At 40.6% G+C, this 15,492-nt stretch overlaps 2 protein-coding genes across 3 annotated transcripts; one reads left to right on the top strand and one right to left on the bottom strand.

Moving 5' to 3' along the window:
- Positions 1 to 2,306: 2,306 nt before the first annotated feature.
- Positions 2,307 to 5,062, top strand: LOC121777195 (inosine-5'-monophosphate dehydrogenase 2-like). Its single transcript, XM_042174371.1, has 3 exons — positions 2,307 to 3,398; positions 3,499 to 3,678; positions 4,636 to 5,062. Exons 1-3 carry the CDS (start codon positions 2,391 to 2,393, stop codon positions 4,963 to 4,965), a joined length of 1,518 nt encoding a protein of 505 aa, XP_042030305.1. The 5' UTR covers positions 2,307 to 2,390; the 3' UTR covers positions 4,966 to 5,062.
- Positions 5,063 to 5,126: 64 nt separating this feature from the next.
- LOC121777194 (ent-kaur-16-ene synthase, chloroplastic-like) lies at positions 5,127 to 9,635 on the bottom strand. Of its 2 annotated transcripts, none has more exons than XM_042174369.1 (14): positions 9,458 to 9,635; positions 9,102 to 9,157; positions 8,707 to 8,992; positions 8,454 to 8,634; positions 7,955 to 8,172; positions 7,760 to 7,880; positions 7,560 to 7,657; positions 7,233 to 7,456; positions 7,062 to 7,174; positions 6,866 to 6,964; positions 6,179 to 6,394; positions 5,949 to 6,090; positions 5,589 to 5,834; positions 5,127 to 5,515 (listed from the first exon to the last, which is right to left on the bottom strand). In XM_042174369.1, the coding sequence occupies exons 1-14, from the start codon at positions 9,537 to 9,539 to the stop codon at positions 5,204 to 5,206; spliced, it is 2,394 nt and encodes a 797-aa protein (XP_042030303.1). In that variant the 5' UTR covers positions 9,540 to 9,635; the 3' UTR covers positions 5,127 to 5,203. The 2 variants fall into 2 exon arrangements, with proteins under 2 accessions (XP_042030303.1, XP_042030304.1); XM_042174370.1 differs by having other exon boundaries at positions 7,062 to 7,165.
- Between the last annotated feature and the right edge of the window lie 5,857 nt (positions 9,636 to 15,492).

Genomic DNA, 15,492 nt, shown 5'->3' with positions numbered 1-15,492 from the left:
GCCACCCGCTGGGAGACTTTCGGCCTTAATCCGCAAACCCGGTCTAGCAGGATTAGTCGGATTCGCCAAAGGCCTGTTCGGTACACATGTGGTCAAACAAAAAAAAGAAATTTTCCAAAATAAACCCAAACTAATTGCTTCCTTCTTTAATTACATTTCATTACAATATGTCAAAAGAAAAAAAACATTATAAACTGGAGGTTTCGGATGAATACTCAACCAGAAAAGCATATCTACAATGAATAAAATTATCTTGTTGTTTGTGTGTGTGCAAGTCTTCTTTCTTCAAGTGGTTGTGGATGGATGTTTTGCCACAACAAAACATCACGTTTATATCCTCAATAATCTTGTTTCAAATTCAACATCACTGAAGATTCATTGTTCATTAAAAGATGACGATCTCGGTTATCATACCCTTTCTGCCAACCAAAAATATGAATGAAGCTTCTGTAAAAACTTTTTTTCGACTAAGTTATTCTTCTGTCATCTCTGGTGGGATTCAAAGGACATAGCATTTGATGTTTTTGATGAGAAATTCTTTGCACGGTCCACACACGATGCATGGTGGGTAGCAAAGAATGATGATATTTATTTCAGTGATTATCGACAACCTTTTTCATTGACGAAAAAATATGATTGGAAAAATTAAGAAAAAAGATGCTATATCCGTTGTCTAGACACTTCTTGATAATTTGATTACTCGAGACTATTGCATATGAATAAAATTTAGTTTTGATTTAAGATATTTGTTGTGTAATCACTTCAAGAGATGTAATATATGCAGTAATGAAACGTTAGTGTTATTAAAATGTTTATTGCTCTCATATTTCATATTTGTTCAATAGCTTATATTTGGGTAAATTGTCAATCCTCATAAATGGGTTGGGATTAATTTCTGAGCAGGTCAACAAAATAAAAACTGCTGGTTGCTATATTTTGATAAATACTTAAATTATAATAGAAATTATGATGTTATTAGTGTACTATTATCCATTATTATGATGTTATAAGTTAGCTTAGTAAGAAAATCTTAATCTTTAAAATAAATTATGCTTATAATAATAAAAAGTAATAGTAATAATTATGCTTATAATAATAATAAAAATAATTATTATGCTTATATTAATATTTTAAAATTATTTTTTTAAAACTCTTAATATAATTTTAAAATTATTTATTATATTATTATTAATAAAATATTTTATTAATAACAATTTTAATTATTACTCCATATTTTTAATGGTTAAATTAAATATAAAATTTAAAATCTTGATAAAATTTCCAATTACGGAAAAGTAAGCGGTTAAGAGTCATATTTACATAATTTATTTTTCCTAGAAATTATTTTGCATGCCAACTTTATTTTTCTGTCAAACAAATAGTAATATTTAATAAAACTGAAACATTATTTTTTACTTATAAATGAATATAAATTTAAAGGCTGCACCGCGGAAGCCTCGAACCGAGATCTTTAGTCTCAGACATTATTAATTCTCCATAATTATGGTCAAATAGTAGTTTCCAAATGGTAACTTTTAGCAAAACATTGTTAAATCCATTAAAATTATTTTGAGTTGGTAAAATATTAAGTGGAGCTATTTTTTAGTTTTTTTTTATTAATGGATACTTTTCTTATGGTGACTTAGGCCATCTCCAAAATGCCAAAATGTCATAAATTTTGAATTTGGAGTAAAACTACTTTGCTGTAATATATACTAAAAAATGAGCTTGAGTTTAGTGTAAATGGTTGGAGATGGCCTTACCGTAGACTTCAAGAAATCTCAATTAAAATAATTTTAAATTGATTAACTTTTTATTTTTATATTAACGGATGCTTTTTATTTTTTTGAATAAATTAAAGGAAAATTGGTCTCTAAAACCATGAACTTTGCCTAAAATTTGGTATTTTTCATGAACTTTGAAATTAGTCAATAATATCACAAACTTTGCATTTTATTTGGTGTTTCCCACGACATGTCTATTACTATATTTGACTAACTTACGATGTTTTTTTTATCATATTTGATACAATTAAATCAACGTGGTTTTAAACATGACTTTTTATCCTATATGTTATAAACTAAAAAAGTGGTTTAAAATATAATAAAACGTATCACGGCTGCCTACGTGAAATAAGATTTTGATGAAAAGTGAGTGAGCTTGGAAAATACCAAATAAAATGCAAAATTTATGATATTATAGGTCAATTTTAAAGTTTATGGGAAATACCAAATTTAAGGCAAAATTCATGGTTTAGAGACCAATATTCCTAAATTAAACAGAAAATCCAATTTTCCCTCCATTTAAACGCCCATATTCAGTACTATAAACTATCGACGGTAAATCAAAACCCTAAGCTCCGCCGCCGGCCACCGCCATTACCGACGGAAATGGACGCTACTTCTCTAATCGACGATGGATTCCCAGCCACAAGGCTGTTCAACCAGGGATACTCCTACACATACGATGACGTCATCTTTCTCCCTCACTACATCGACTTCCCCACCGACGCCATTTCTCTCTCCACCAAGCTCAGCCGCCGCGTCGCCCTAGCTACACCCTGCGTCTCGTCTCCGATGGACACAGTCACCGAATCCTCCATGGCCACCGCCATGGCTTCGCTCGGTGGTATTGGTATTGTACACTATAACACTCCCACTGTTAATCAAGCGTCACTCATTCGCCGAGCTAAATCGCATAAAATTCCTTTTAGTTATGAGATTGTGTTTAAGTCTCCGTCGGATTCAATTTTGTCTGCCGATGATTTCTGCTCTGCCCCCTGCATTTTCGTCACTGAGTCAGGGAGCCAGAGCTCGAAATTTTTAGGTTTTGTGAAGAAATCTTACTGGGATAAATTGGATGATAAGGAAGTTAGGGTTTCCGATTACATGACCAAGTCGTCAGTTACTCTCCCAACTAGTTATAGTTTTGAGGATGTTGCTGGATATTTGGCCAGGGATAAGAGCGAATTTGTGCCATTGGCGAGGGATAACGGGGAAGGGGTGGAAGAAATTGTTAACTTAGTCACTAGTGAAGATGTGGAGAGGAGTAGGGGGTTTCCGAAGCTGGGGTTGCCATCACTGGCGCCGGATGGGAGTTTCTTGGTGGGTGCTGCGATAGGGACTCGGGATTCGGATAGAGAGAGGTTGGAGCACTTAGTGAAGGCAGGGGTGAATGTGGTGGTTCTTGATAGCTCTCAAGGAAATTCAATCTATCAGATTGAGATGATCAAGCATGTCAAGAACACGTATCCGGAGCTGGATGTGATTGGTGGGAATGTAGTGACGGCCTATCAGGCGCAGAACTTGATTCAGGCAGGGGTGGATGGACTTAGAGTTGGTATGGGGTCAGGTTCCATTTGCACCACCCAAGAAGTATGTGCGGTTGGGCGTGGACAGGTATTTCATCGAATGCATTTGGGTTGTTATCTAATTAATATTGTTATCAAAACTATCCTTTCCTAATTTGTGAAGTTAATTGGTATTTTTGAATATTCAGGCAACAGCAGTTTATAAGGTTGCATCGATCGCTGCCGAGAGTTCTGTGCCTGTGATTGCTGATGGTGGAATATCAAACTCGGGACACATTGTGAAAGCTTTGACCTTAGGTGCATCAACTGTGATGATGGGTAGCTTTTTAGCTGGAAGTAATGAAGCTCCTGGTACTTATGAATATCAGGTAAAACTGAAAACTACATAAAAATGACTTTTTTTTAACTTCAAATTTGCAAGTTTTAATGTAAAATTTCAATTTTGATACAAGGTGCAAAGCAGATATTTATCGTATACTGCGTTTTTGCATATTTTGATGCATATCATACATAGTAACATTATGGGGAAAGATCCTCAAATGTGGAGTCATCCACAACACCTGCTACTGTGCACAAAACTGCACTGTTTCATCACTTTTTCCGTTTCCCTTGTACTTTTTGCCTGGTATCTACATGAATAAACAATAGTTGTTCTAGAGTTTTATGTATAATCCATCATTTATTATTCTAGTGTTTCTATAGTAGTTTATTACTCCCTCCGTTTCTCTATCGTTGAGTCATTTTTCCATTTTGAGAAGTTTCTTCATAGTTGAGTCATTTCCCTATATAGTAACTTTTTTCTCTTTCCTACTTTACTCTTTCTTACTTTATTCTCTCTACTTTATTCACTTTCTACTTTATTATCTCTGCTTTTTTCCCTCTATTACTTTTTATCTATTTATTTAACACATTCAACATCCCTTTCTTAAACTTCGTGCCGAAAAGTTTTGCCTCAACTATGAAGAAACGGAGGGAGTATTAAACTTATTTTTACGTGCACCAATATTGTGCGGTGACTGCACTGTTTCATAATCACTTTTTTTTTCATTTCCTTATCTTATTTTTCGGTTGCTGCATTAATAAAAATAGTTGTTATAGTTTATGTGTTGTTCAACATTTTTATTATTTTTGTGTTCACATAGCTAAATTCTAGTAGTATTAAATTTAAATTGTACTTGCAGTAAAATTGTTTTGTGCTTTATTCACATTCCTTTAAATGTGGATTATATGAAGTGTTAGGATGGTTTGAGGATATTGTAAACTGATAAGAAGAGAAAGATTGATACTCGTTCCTTATTAATCTGGATGATAATCATTGTGTTTAGGGTGGTCGGCGAGTGAAAAAATACAGAGGTATGGGATCCCTTGAAGCAATGACGAAAGGGAGTGATGCCCGATACTTGGGTGATACAGCAAAGCTGAAAATAGCTCAGGGTGTAGTTGGAGCAGTGGCTGATAAAGGGTCTGTGTTGAAGTTCATACCCTACACAATGCAAGCTGTGAAACAGGGATTCCAAGATCTTGGCGCCTCCTCCCTACAGTCAGCTAATGACCTCCTGCGTTCCGGTGTGCTAAGGCTAGAGGTTAGAACTGGGGCCGCGCAAGTTGAAGGTGGGATCCATGGATTGGTCTCGTACGAGAAGAAATCCTTTTAAATTACCATCTCCTTATCTTTTCCTTTGGAAAATGTTGTGCTATTAAGAATTAAGACACTGCCTTTTTCAATAAATCATCCCATCCTTTGGTTTTCCACTGCTTTCGTTTTCTTTGTGCTTCCTTGGAATCAATGGCAAACAGCAAGTAGTTGCAAATCCAATGGGTATAATAATTCTTCAATTGCTCAACACTATCAAATGTTTAGTACAACAACATTTTACAATTCAAGCAACACTATCACATCTTTTGGTCCTTGAGAAGAATAGGTTGATGAATTATTGCATTTACAACCTTAAACAAATCTTGCTTGGTGAATCCATCGTCTTTACTGTAGAACTGATGCACTACAGAGCACATATGCCAAAACAATTCCTTGCACGCCTTTGGTAGAACACTCTTCTTCCCCTCCAAAACCAATCTCAGTAATTCTCTCCTTTCAGTCTCAATCCAGCTTGCAATCACAGAAATGGCAGCTTCTTTACTTACTTCACCGCCATGATTATTAATGTACAGAGATAAGGCGTTTAGTTTACCATCTTTTAGCTCCCTCTGCGGGCGAAAGAAGAATCAGCAAGCAAACCGGGGAGAAGTCAGAAATTAGAATGATGAAAAATGTTACTACCTCATAACCACGGATGTCATTCAGGAGGCGTCCGCACGTGCTCATCAGTCTGAACAGGTTATGGTACTCGGAATGGTTAACCATCTCTTCTGAGAGCTTTGGCCCCACAAGATAAAGAGCTGGTAGGACAATTGGGCCCAAAGCGAATGATACATGTGCGTTGCTCATATATTCATCAATTGTTGGGACGTAGTTGTCTCTGGCCCATTCAGTTTCTCTCATCATAGAATTTAGCAAATCTAGCCACTGAAGAGGCAAAGGAAAATATCATGACATACATTAATGAAACAATTATGAGCTTCTTAACGGTTTTGAAAGGCAATAACAACGGATCTCCAGAATAGAGGGAAGGAGTCTCACAATGCTAATTATATGGCTGGTAACACTACGCCCTTGTAGCTTGAATGCTTTGTCTCCAATCTCACAGATTGTGTGCTTAAGTGCTGAAAATATTATCTGAACATTGTTGGAAGAGCACTCAGTGCTAACATCCCCGTCCCATCTGCGACCAGGTCACCGGAATGATAATAAACAGTCACTTCCAGATGATCAAAATACTATGGAGAAGGGGCATAGGGATGAGAACATACAATTTAACCAACTGAATTAAGTTCTTCAATTCTTCCACTGAACCTCCAAGATCGAAAAAGTCGTCTACCACAGTCGTCAGAACACCATTTTTGGCCCACAACATGCGTGCATCTGATAGTTCTGGAGCAGAAAAGGTTGCTGCTGCAGAAAAATAACAGTAGGCAGACTTGCTCCTTGCAAACTTCAGCTCGTCCAATCTATTCTCAACAACCCATCTACGAGAAGGTAGACATGGAAAGGGAAACAATAAGGTAACAAAAGCACATGTGTGTCCAACGTAAATAAGCAGATACCACAATCTGTTAATAATCAAGTGAAAAACTTTGTGATGCCTGTTTGTTATGTTGCAAGGTACTGTAATCGACTCACAACGAACCACTAAAAAGGATGTTGACTTCTCCTTTGCAGCTTTTCACTTTTAACCAGAAGTTTATGATTGATTTTTAAGGATGAACGAGAGATTCCAATATACAAATATATACTATCTAAAACTGCCATTCCAATAAACAAATGTCAAAACTCTTTAGGAGCACACATAGGCTTTTATATACAATATATGTAAGTGAAGGAAGAAGATTTGAGCACCATATCATTTTGGTTGGGATGTTAAGGTAAAGACAAATGCTAAATATCCTACTGTTTATGGATAATTAGTTCCATGTCTTATGTTATCTAATGAAGCATACCTTTCAAGTTCTCTGAGTTCTTCACGATGTGCAGCTTGGCATCGATTGAAGTCTTCTACGGACAGAAAAGGGAAATCCTTGTTGCCAAAATTAGGCGAACTGGATTTCAAACAGTATATAAACAAAGTGTAAGTTAAAAAGGGATGATGGTGAGAGAGTCAGAGATGGAAGGGAGGGAAATTTACAAAGGAACTACCAAAACGAAGTTTTCAAAATTCTTGTATTATCAAGGTTGTAGAGCTCTATGTTTTTCTTCTTTGCCACCCTGTCCATGATTGCATAAAAGGGATACTCGATAGCCTGGTTCACCTGGGATATGAGAAAAACTTAGCATAACTAACTCATGCAGTCTAGCTGAAGTATCTACCTCAGCATCAATTCTTCTTCCAAGTTCACATGATTGCACCAAACCACTGGCTAATTCTTGCTCAAGGAAAAGTTTAAGCCTTTTGTTTTGTGTCTCAAGATCTCTCTCATCTGGATAGAGTATGAGTTCAGAAGCCCTATATAATTCAAGAGTTGTGTTAATGTCTGTCATATTTCCACGAATGGAACTTGAAAAGCACTCTTGTAGAATTTTTGTAACTGGATCTGCATAGCATGCCAAACAATTAAATTCCTAAAAAGTACTCTGTTCTTCTTGATGAAGGAAAGAACACATTAATATAATAAAGAATTTAGCTTCGGAATTAACCTGAAGTCACATCATAGCCATTCAATCGCAATGTCCGGAATGCTAAGGCACAAGTTGAGGCATCCATGAATATCTCTTCATCGCCCTGCATCCAACAACTTTATGGACTAAAGTCATGAGAAATTTAGTGGTATAATGTAACTTTGCAAATCTGATCATATACAACAAAGTAGGATTCATATGTATATGTCGCAGACTACCTGTATGTTTCATCTAACACTTTTTGAATCTCCGTAAAAAAATACTGGCTGATCCCCAACCTTTCAAGATTGTCAACTATGCACAACTGAGAGTATATATCTAGAGGATAAACTGCAGGAACTGTTGGGAGGGAGAAAAATTATTAGGATAACAAAAATTGCACAGTTGACAGGCAGAATATTTAATGAAGATACCTGCATTTCCAAACTTCTTTAAGGCTAAATTTAAGTAGTTGAGGCAGTCAGAATTGCGCAAGGAAATAAAAGCAGCTGCTGTCGTGGAAGGACAGTTGAAAAGTGATCCATTTTTCCTTTGATATTTCATAACTGATTCCCAGTTCTGTAACTCTCCCATTCCCTCAGCTATGTACGCCCAGTATGCTTCCCTCTCTGATGAGTAATTTTGGTTGCCCCTACATAATGCAAAGATTGAATAAAAAGAATGAACAGAGGACCTTCTCACCAGAGTCTACATCATCCATTTGATCTAGAGCATTGAATTTAGATGGGATACCCCATAATTATTTCTACTCTTCTGCCGAAATTCATTTGGCTACAATACCAATCAGGATCTAAAGATGTTCGACTTCATCTATACGAACTTAACCTCTTCGATATTTCACATCAGACATCAAGCAGTAACATAATGTTTCACATGACTTAAAAGTATTGAGCAAGACAATCAAAGAAACACCTTTTAAGCTCCAAATCCCTCTTATGCATCAAATTACTAAATGCAGTTGGCTCTAGCCGCAGGTTCAAAGAGGAACCTCTGGCATAATCAAGCATGGCAGGGAACACAATATCAAATCCAATGGGAGTAATCTGACACTCGTCGGTCGCTGAAGCAAAATTCAACTCCATAAAATGCAAACCTGAAAAATGAATGAATATCAGTGATCGGCTGAACAAATATGAAGATTGGCCGATATGTCAAGCAAACACACCCCTGTTGATTTGTTCTTCACCAACTCCCCATTTTTTAAGTGCGAGAACGCAAGCCAAGGTAGAAGAAAGAACATCTTTCTTTAGCAAAGAGTGATGGTGGGGACGAGCCCACGAACCATCAGGGCACTGGTTCTCCAGCAACCAGTTTAGACAATCCGGGAAGCAAGGCTCCTCCCACGAAGCCGGAGAAGGGACCATAGCAACCCACGCTGTATCATACGTCGAAACAGAAAGTTCATTGCTATGAAACAGCTTTGCTATCCTTCCTCTAGTCTCCTCAAAGCACTGTAAGGTTATGCACAATATCAATAAACTCCCCCTTCGACTGATATGCTAAATCAGGCATACATTTCCACAGCACAAAATATACTAAGAAAGAGTATTGTAGCTATACCTCTGGCAATGATGCGGTTTTTGGTGGAGTAGTTTGAAGCCCAGCTTTCAAAGAAGCTGCAGGTAAGAGAGAAAAACATATGCTACTAATTTATTGTTGAAAAAGATGAGAGAAGGAGATAATATTGCAAGAACCAAACCTTTAGCTAGTACAAAAGATTACATTTTTCGGATAAATGTAACTCAGAAATCTAAAATTAGATACATTTTCAGTGTGAAATCACAACTAGCTAAATACAGTAGCAAGTCATTTTCTTCTACTACTAGCTAAATTCGTTGTCCAAAAACACTGGACCATGATGACATACGATTTCCCTTGTTGCACTCATCATCAAATAAAAATGAAGAGAGGTTTACCTGAAGCAGGAGAGGAGCGGAATCTTCGAAAATGGGATTCATTGGGGGGAAGTAAGAAGCAAGTGGAGAGAGGAAGCGACATGGCGGCCTTGATGGTGATCACAATCACTGGGTGTTAACTTGGACAAAAATTGGGAATGTTAGCAAACCAAGGAATCAATTTACCAAGATACTTTTTGTCGACTCCACAAGTTGATATCTGCAATTATGTTGGATACCCATAAATCATTAATATGGAATTCCATAATTAAAATATATTTCTACTTTAAGATTGATGAATCCGCGAATTTCTGATGGTGATGAATGCTGGAAAATGCAGATCACGACACAATGATTTTACGTGGTTCGATTTACTGAGGTAAATCTACGTCCACGGGAAGAAAAGAGGGCAGAGTTGTATTGCTTGATCTGTTTTCTACAGCTTACAATACAGACTTGCTATTTGAACTTTTATCTCTATAGAGCTTAACAGAACTTAACCCTATCTATCTGATCTAGGTTCTATTTATACCTTGAACCAAGATCGTGGCATGCAGCCATTTACTAGGTAGTGGATGTCGTGGAGATCGTGGCGATCTTGCATGGGTCCACTATCCTGCATGAGTTAATGACTGCTTGACACCACTAAATAGATCGTGGGTGTAGTGGAGGTGGAAATCCTGCATGAGTCCACTATCTCCTAGTTCGGTCGAATACTGAGACCGAACTGCTGAATTATTGCCGAGCAGCTTTTGCCGATCTGAGAGTAGAGCTTGATGCCGACCTGAGAGCAGAGTTTGATTGGTTGGCTTTTACCGAGCTGTAGGCTGGGGCCGAACTCTTTGGTTGTGCCGAACTGAACTCTTTAGTCATGCCGGACTGATACTCTTTAGTCATGCCGAACTGATACTCTTTCTTGGGCTTTAGGCTGATGGGCTTTACTGCTGTTGGGCTTGTTTAGTACGTACTCCATCACTACCCCCCCCCGGAAAGCGAAGTGAATTACTTCGGCATTCTGGATAAAGGTACGGGGTAAGTTGATGTTTGTCCTCGGCCTTATGAAGTGAACTCTTCTTTGACCGGACTCGTCTTTGGTCTGATGAAATAAACATCTTTGACCGGACTCGTCTTTGGTCTGATGAAATAAACATCTTTGACCGGATTCGTCTTTGGTCTGATGAAATAAACATCTTTGACCGGACTCGTCTTTGGGTTGATGAAATAAACATCTTTGACCGGACTCGTCTTTGGTCTGATGAAATAAACATCTTTGACCGGACTCGTCTTTGGTCTGATGAAATAAACATCTTTGACCGGACTCGTCTTTGGTCTGATGAAATAAACATCTTTGACCGGACTAAGCTTGTGTCCTAATTTGGCGAGTTTTATCGCTCGGATCGGACTTTCCGTTGTCCTAATTTGGGGATCGGACTTTCCCTTGTCCTAATTCGGCGAGTTTTATCGCGTGGATCGGACTTTCTCTTGTCCTAATTCAGGCAAGTTTTATCGCGAGAATCGGACTTTCGTTGCAGTTCGTTTCAGACGAAGTGCTTGATTCTTAAGCTGAATTGCGGTCTTGTATCCTCTTTAGAAGCTTGGACTTCACAATCGTTGGCTTATTGCAGTTCGTTTCAGACGAACTGCTTGTTTAAGCTGAATTGTGGCCTTGTATCTTCTTTAGAAGCTTTGACTTCACAATCGTTGGCTTATTGCAGCTCGTTTCAGACGAACTGCTTGTTTAAGCTGAATTGTGGTCTTGTATCCTCTTTAGAAGCTTTGACTCACAATCGTTGGCTTATTGCAGCTCGTTTCAGACGAACTGCTTGTTTAAGCTGAATTGTGGTCTTGTATCCTCTTTAGAAGCTTTGACTCACAATCGTTGGCTTGTATATGTTCTAAGAAGGGGATCAGCCTTCGAAGAACAAGATACCTCAGTAACATTTGTAAGAGACGACACGCACATAGACAGACAAAACACACAGACAAAACGCACAGAGACAAACAAAGACCAAGCAAACCAAATAAAGCACATTGACCGAACAGGACTCAAGACTGACTGACCGGACTGTCTCTTACAAATGGAACTTCTTGAGGTTGGAAATGTGCCATGTTCGGGGTACCTGTTCTCCTGACATGTGAGCCAATTTGTAAGACCCTTTGCCGAGGACTTCTGACACCCGATACGGACCTTCCCATGTGGGTTCGAGCTTGCCCAGCTTTTCTGCTCGGCTTACTTCGTTGTTTCTCAAGACGAGATCTCCCACTTGAAATTGCAGCTTCTTCACCCTTTGGTTATAATACCGGGCTACTTGCTCCTTGTACTTGGCTGCTTTTATGCATGCCAATTCTCTTCTTTCTTCGGCAAGATCTAGCTCGGCTCTCAGTCCGTCGTCATTCCTTTCTGCTGAGAAATTTAGAGTTCGGGGACTGGGTATGCCGATCTCCACCGGAATCACGGCTTCAGTGCCGTACACAAGACTGTACGGAATTTCACCGTTGGAGGTTGTGGGTGTAGTTCGGTAGGACCATAGGACTTGAGGGAGATTTTCTACCCATTGTCCTTTGGCTTGTTCTAACCGAGCTTTTAACCCTTTCACCAGGATACGATTTGTTACCTCCGTTTGTCCGTTTGCTTGTGGATGAGAGACCGAAGTGAACCGCTGTTGAATATTCAGCTCTTGGCACCAATTCTTGAACGTCTTGTCGGTGAACTGAGTCCCGTTATCCGAGATGAGGATGTGGGGTATGCCAAATCGGCACACTATGTTCTTCCAGACGAAGTCCAATGCCTTTGAGCTCGTTATCGTAGCTAATGGTTCAGCCTCCACCCACTTCGTGAAGTAGTCCACGGCAACGATAAGGAATTTCATTTGCCGAGGAGCTTGAGGAAGTGGTCCCACTATGTCTATGCCCCATTGCATGAAAGGCCAAGGGCTTTGCATAGTGTATAGATCGGTCTGCGGCATCCTTGGGACATTTGCATGAATTTGGCACTTCGTACACTTCTTGACGAGCTGCACTGCCTCTTGTACCATGGTTGGCCAATAATATCCCCATCTCAGAACTTTTTTAGCTAAAGCTCTGGCTCCGATGTGGCTACCGCACGATCCTTCATGAACTTCTCTGAGGATGTAGTCCGTTTCTTCTGGCCCTACGCACCGTAATAACGGCTGGAGGTAAGACTTTCTAAAGAGGACTCCTTCATGAAGTTCGTACCGAAGTGCTCGGCACGTGATCTTCCGAGCTTCTCTCTTATCCTCGGGCAATTGTCCTTGATCCAGATACTGCAAGATCGGCGTCATCCAGTTCGGCGAGCTGGATACTGAATGTACCTCGGCTTCATCAATGCTTCGATGCATTAATTCTTCCGCCTTTGAGCTCGGATCTGAGGCCAACTTACTTAAGGTATCTGCTCGGCTATTTTCCGCTCTGGGAATGCGGATTATCCGAAAATAGGAGAAACTTCGGCTGATGCTTTGCGCTTTGTCCAAATACTTCTTCATTCTCTCGTCACGAGCTTCACTTGTACCCAACATGTGATTTACTATGACTTGTGAATCACAATGGACTTTGAGAGATTTGACGAGCAGACTTTGCGCTAACTGGAGTCCGGCCAGGAGGGCTTCGTACTCGGCTTCATTATTAGTAGTGGGGAATAGGAACCGAAGTGAGTAGGTTACCTCGTGTCCGTCGGGAGCGACAAGTAAAATACCAGCTCCACTTCCCATCTTGTTTGAAGCTCCATCTACGAATCCGCTCCAGCAGTCCGGCGGCTCTTCTTCGGATTCCAAGGGCTGTGCTAGTTCGGCATTGGCAGAATTTTTCTGTTCGGCAATGACAGGGATTGCTTGATCGAACTTGGCCTCTGCAAGAAAATCTGCCAAGGCTTGTCCCTTGATGGCTTTCCGAGGTAGGTACTCGATTGAGTGTTCTCCCAGCTCTATGGCCCATTTGGCGATTCTGCCTGATGCTTCTGGCTTGGTCAAAACTTGCCGAAGAGGCAGATCGGTTAAGACGCATACCTTGTGAGCATAGAAGTATGGCCGCAGTCTCCTTGCTGCATTTACTAACGCCAGAGCAATTTTTTCCAGAGGTTGATACCTTGTTTCTGGACCTCTTAATGCTCGGCTTGTAAAGTAGATGGGAAACTGCTTTAGGCCTTCTTCTCGTACAAGCACCGCGCTAATGGTTTGATCGGATGCCGCTAAGTATAAGAAAATTACTTCGGCATCTGTTGGAGCAGAGAGAATTGGAAGCTCGGCTAAATAACTTTTGAGCTCGTCAAAAGCCTTTTTCTGCTCTATGACTTCAGAGACGATTTAGTCTTCTCGGCAGGGAGAGCGTCAATAGTTAGGATTACTCCATCATATTGCGGCTCGTTATCGTCTTCGGGATCCCGTTGCCTTTTCGGATCCTGAGGAGCGCAGTTCGCACCTCCCTGCTTTTTGTTCCTTTTCGGCTGCTTGCTTTGGTATTTTTTTAACGTCCCTGCTTTCACAAGGGCATCAATACCTGCAGCCAAATGTCGGCACTCCTCGGTATCGTGACCGTAGTCTTGATGGAAGGAGCAATATTGATCCTGAGGTCGGCGTGCGGCCGATTTCGTCATCCGTCTTGGTTTTTCGAACATATCGGAATGTAGTTCGAAAATTTCCGCTCTTGACTTGTTTAAGGGTACGAACTGAGCGGGCGGCTTCTCAGGATTGAGACGTGGCCCCAATCTGCCTTGTACCGGTGCTCTTTGAATTCTTTCAAAAGGAGTTCGGCGAGGAAACCTCTGATCGCTATGATCGGGCTTCTTTTCGTCTCCTCTAGATGAGCTGTCTAAAGACCGTTTTCGACGGTCTGCCTCATCGGCACGGGAGAACTGGTCCGCAATGTCCCACATCTCTTGAGCTGTTTGCGGACTGCATTCCACGAGCTTTCTGTAGAGAGCTCCGGGCAGGATTCCATTTTGGAATGCTGAAATGACAAGTAGATCATTGAGATCATCTACTTGTAGGCATTCCTTGTGGAATCTCGTCAAAAAGTCGCTGATCTTTTCGTCGCGACCTTGACGTATAGAAAGCAGCTGAGCCGAAGTGATTCGGGCTTCCGCTCTCTGAAAAAACCTCCTGTGGAAAGCATCCATTAGATCTCGGTAAGATCTAATGCTGCCTTGGGGGAGGCTATCGAACCACCTTCTCGCGTTCCCGATAAGCAGCTCGGGGAACAGCTTGCACATATGGACCTCATTGAGACCCTGGTTCGCCATGTTATACTGATAGCGTCCCAGGAAGTCATGAGGATCCACCAACCCGTCATAAGTCATTGACGGAGTTCGGTAGTTCCGTGGCAAAGGAGTTCGGGTGATATCGTCCGAGAACGGAGTCTTTAATGCTCCGTACATGGTGAAACCGACATCTCTTCGGTACGAAGGAGATGGAGTTCTCCTGTGGTTCCGGTACCGAGGAGGAACAGGAACATGTCTGGGTTGAGGATTCTTTCTCCTGGAAGACACGTCACTACTGCGGTAGTGACTTTCATGTCTGGATGAGGAGGGAGAATCCGCCGTTGTCTTCTCCGGCTGTTGGCTCTTCTGCAGGAAGGTTAAGAACTCCTCCTGCTTTTCGGCCAAGAACAGCTTGACAGCTTCATTTAAATCGGGCTGCTGGGAAGACTCGGTGCGGTCTCTCCTGGAGTGGCTTGTTCCTTCTTCGTGAGAACCGGAGGTAGATGTCTCCCGAGGCCGTTTTTCAGACCTGCGAGCTGGACTAGCTTCCCCATGGTTTTCACGAACGGTATTACGGGTAGTATGTGATCTGGTATGCATTTTTTTGGGGTGGAAAAAGGGTCAAAAATTCGCTTTATCACAAATTTGGTTCTCTGTTTCCCACAGACGGCGCCAGTGATGAATCCGCGAATTTCTGATGGTGATGAATGCTGGAAAATGCAGATCACGACACAATGATTTTACGTGGTTCGATTTACTGAGGTAAATCTACGTCCACGGGAAGAAAAGAGGGCAGAGTTGTATTGCTTGATCTGTTTTCTACAGCTTACAATACAGACTTGCT

The sequence above is a fragment of the Salvia splendens genome, chromosome 18, assembly GCF_004379255.2.
Source record: "Salvia splendens isolate huo1 chromosome 18, SspV2, whole genome shotgun sequence".
NCBI lineage: Eukaryota > Viridiplantae > Streptophyta > Magnoliopsida > Lamiales > Lamiaceae > Salvia > Salvia splendens.
Note: the sequence above shows the minus strand (reverse complement) of the source record. Positions and strands in the feature narration are given on the sequence as shown.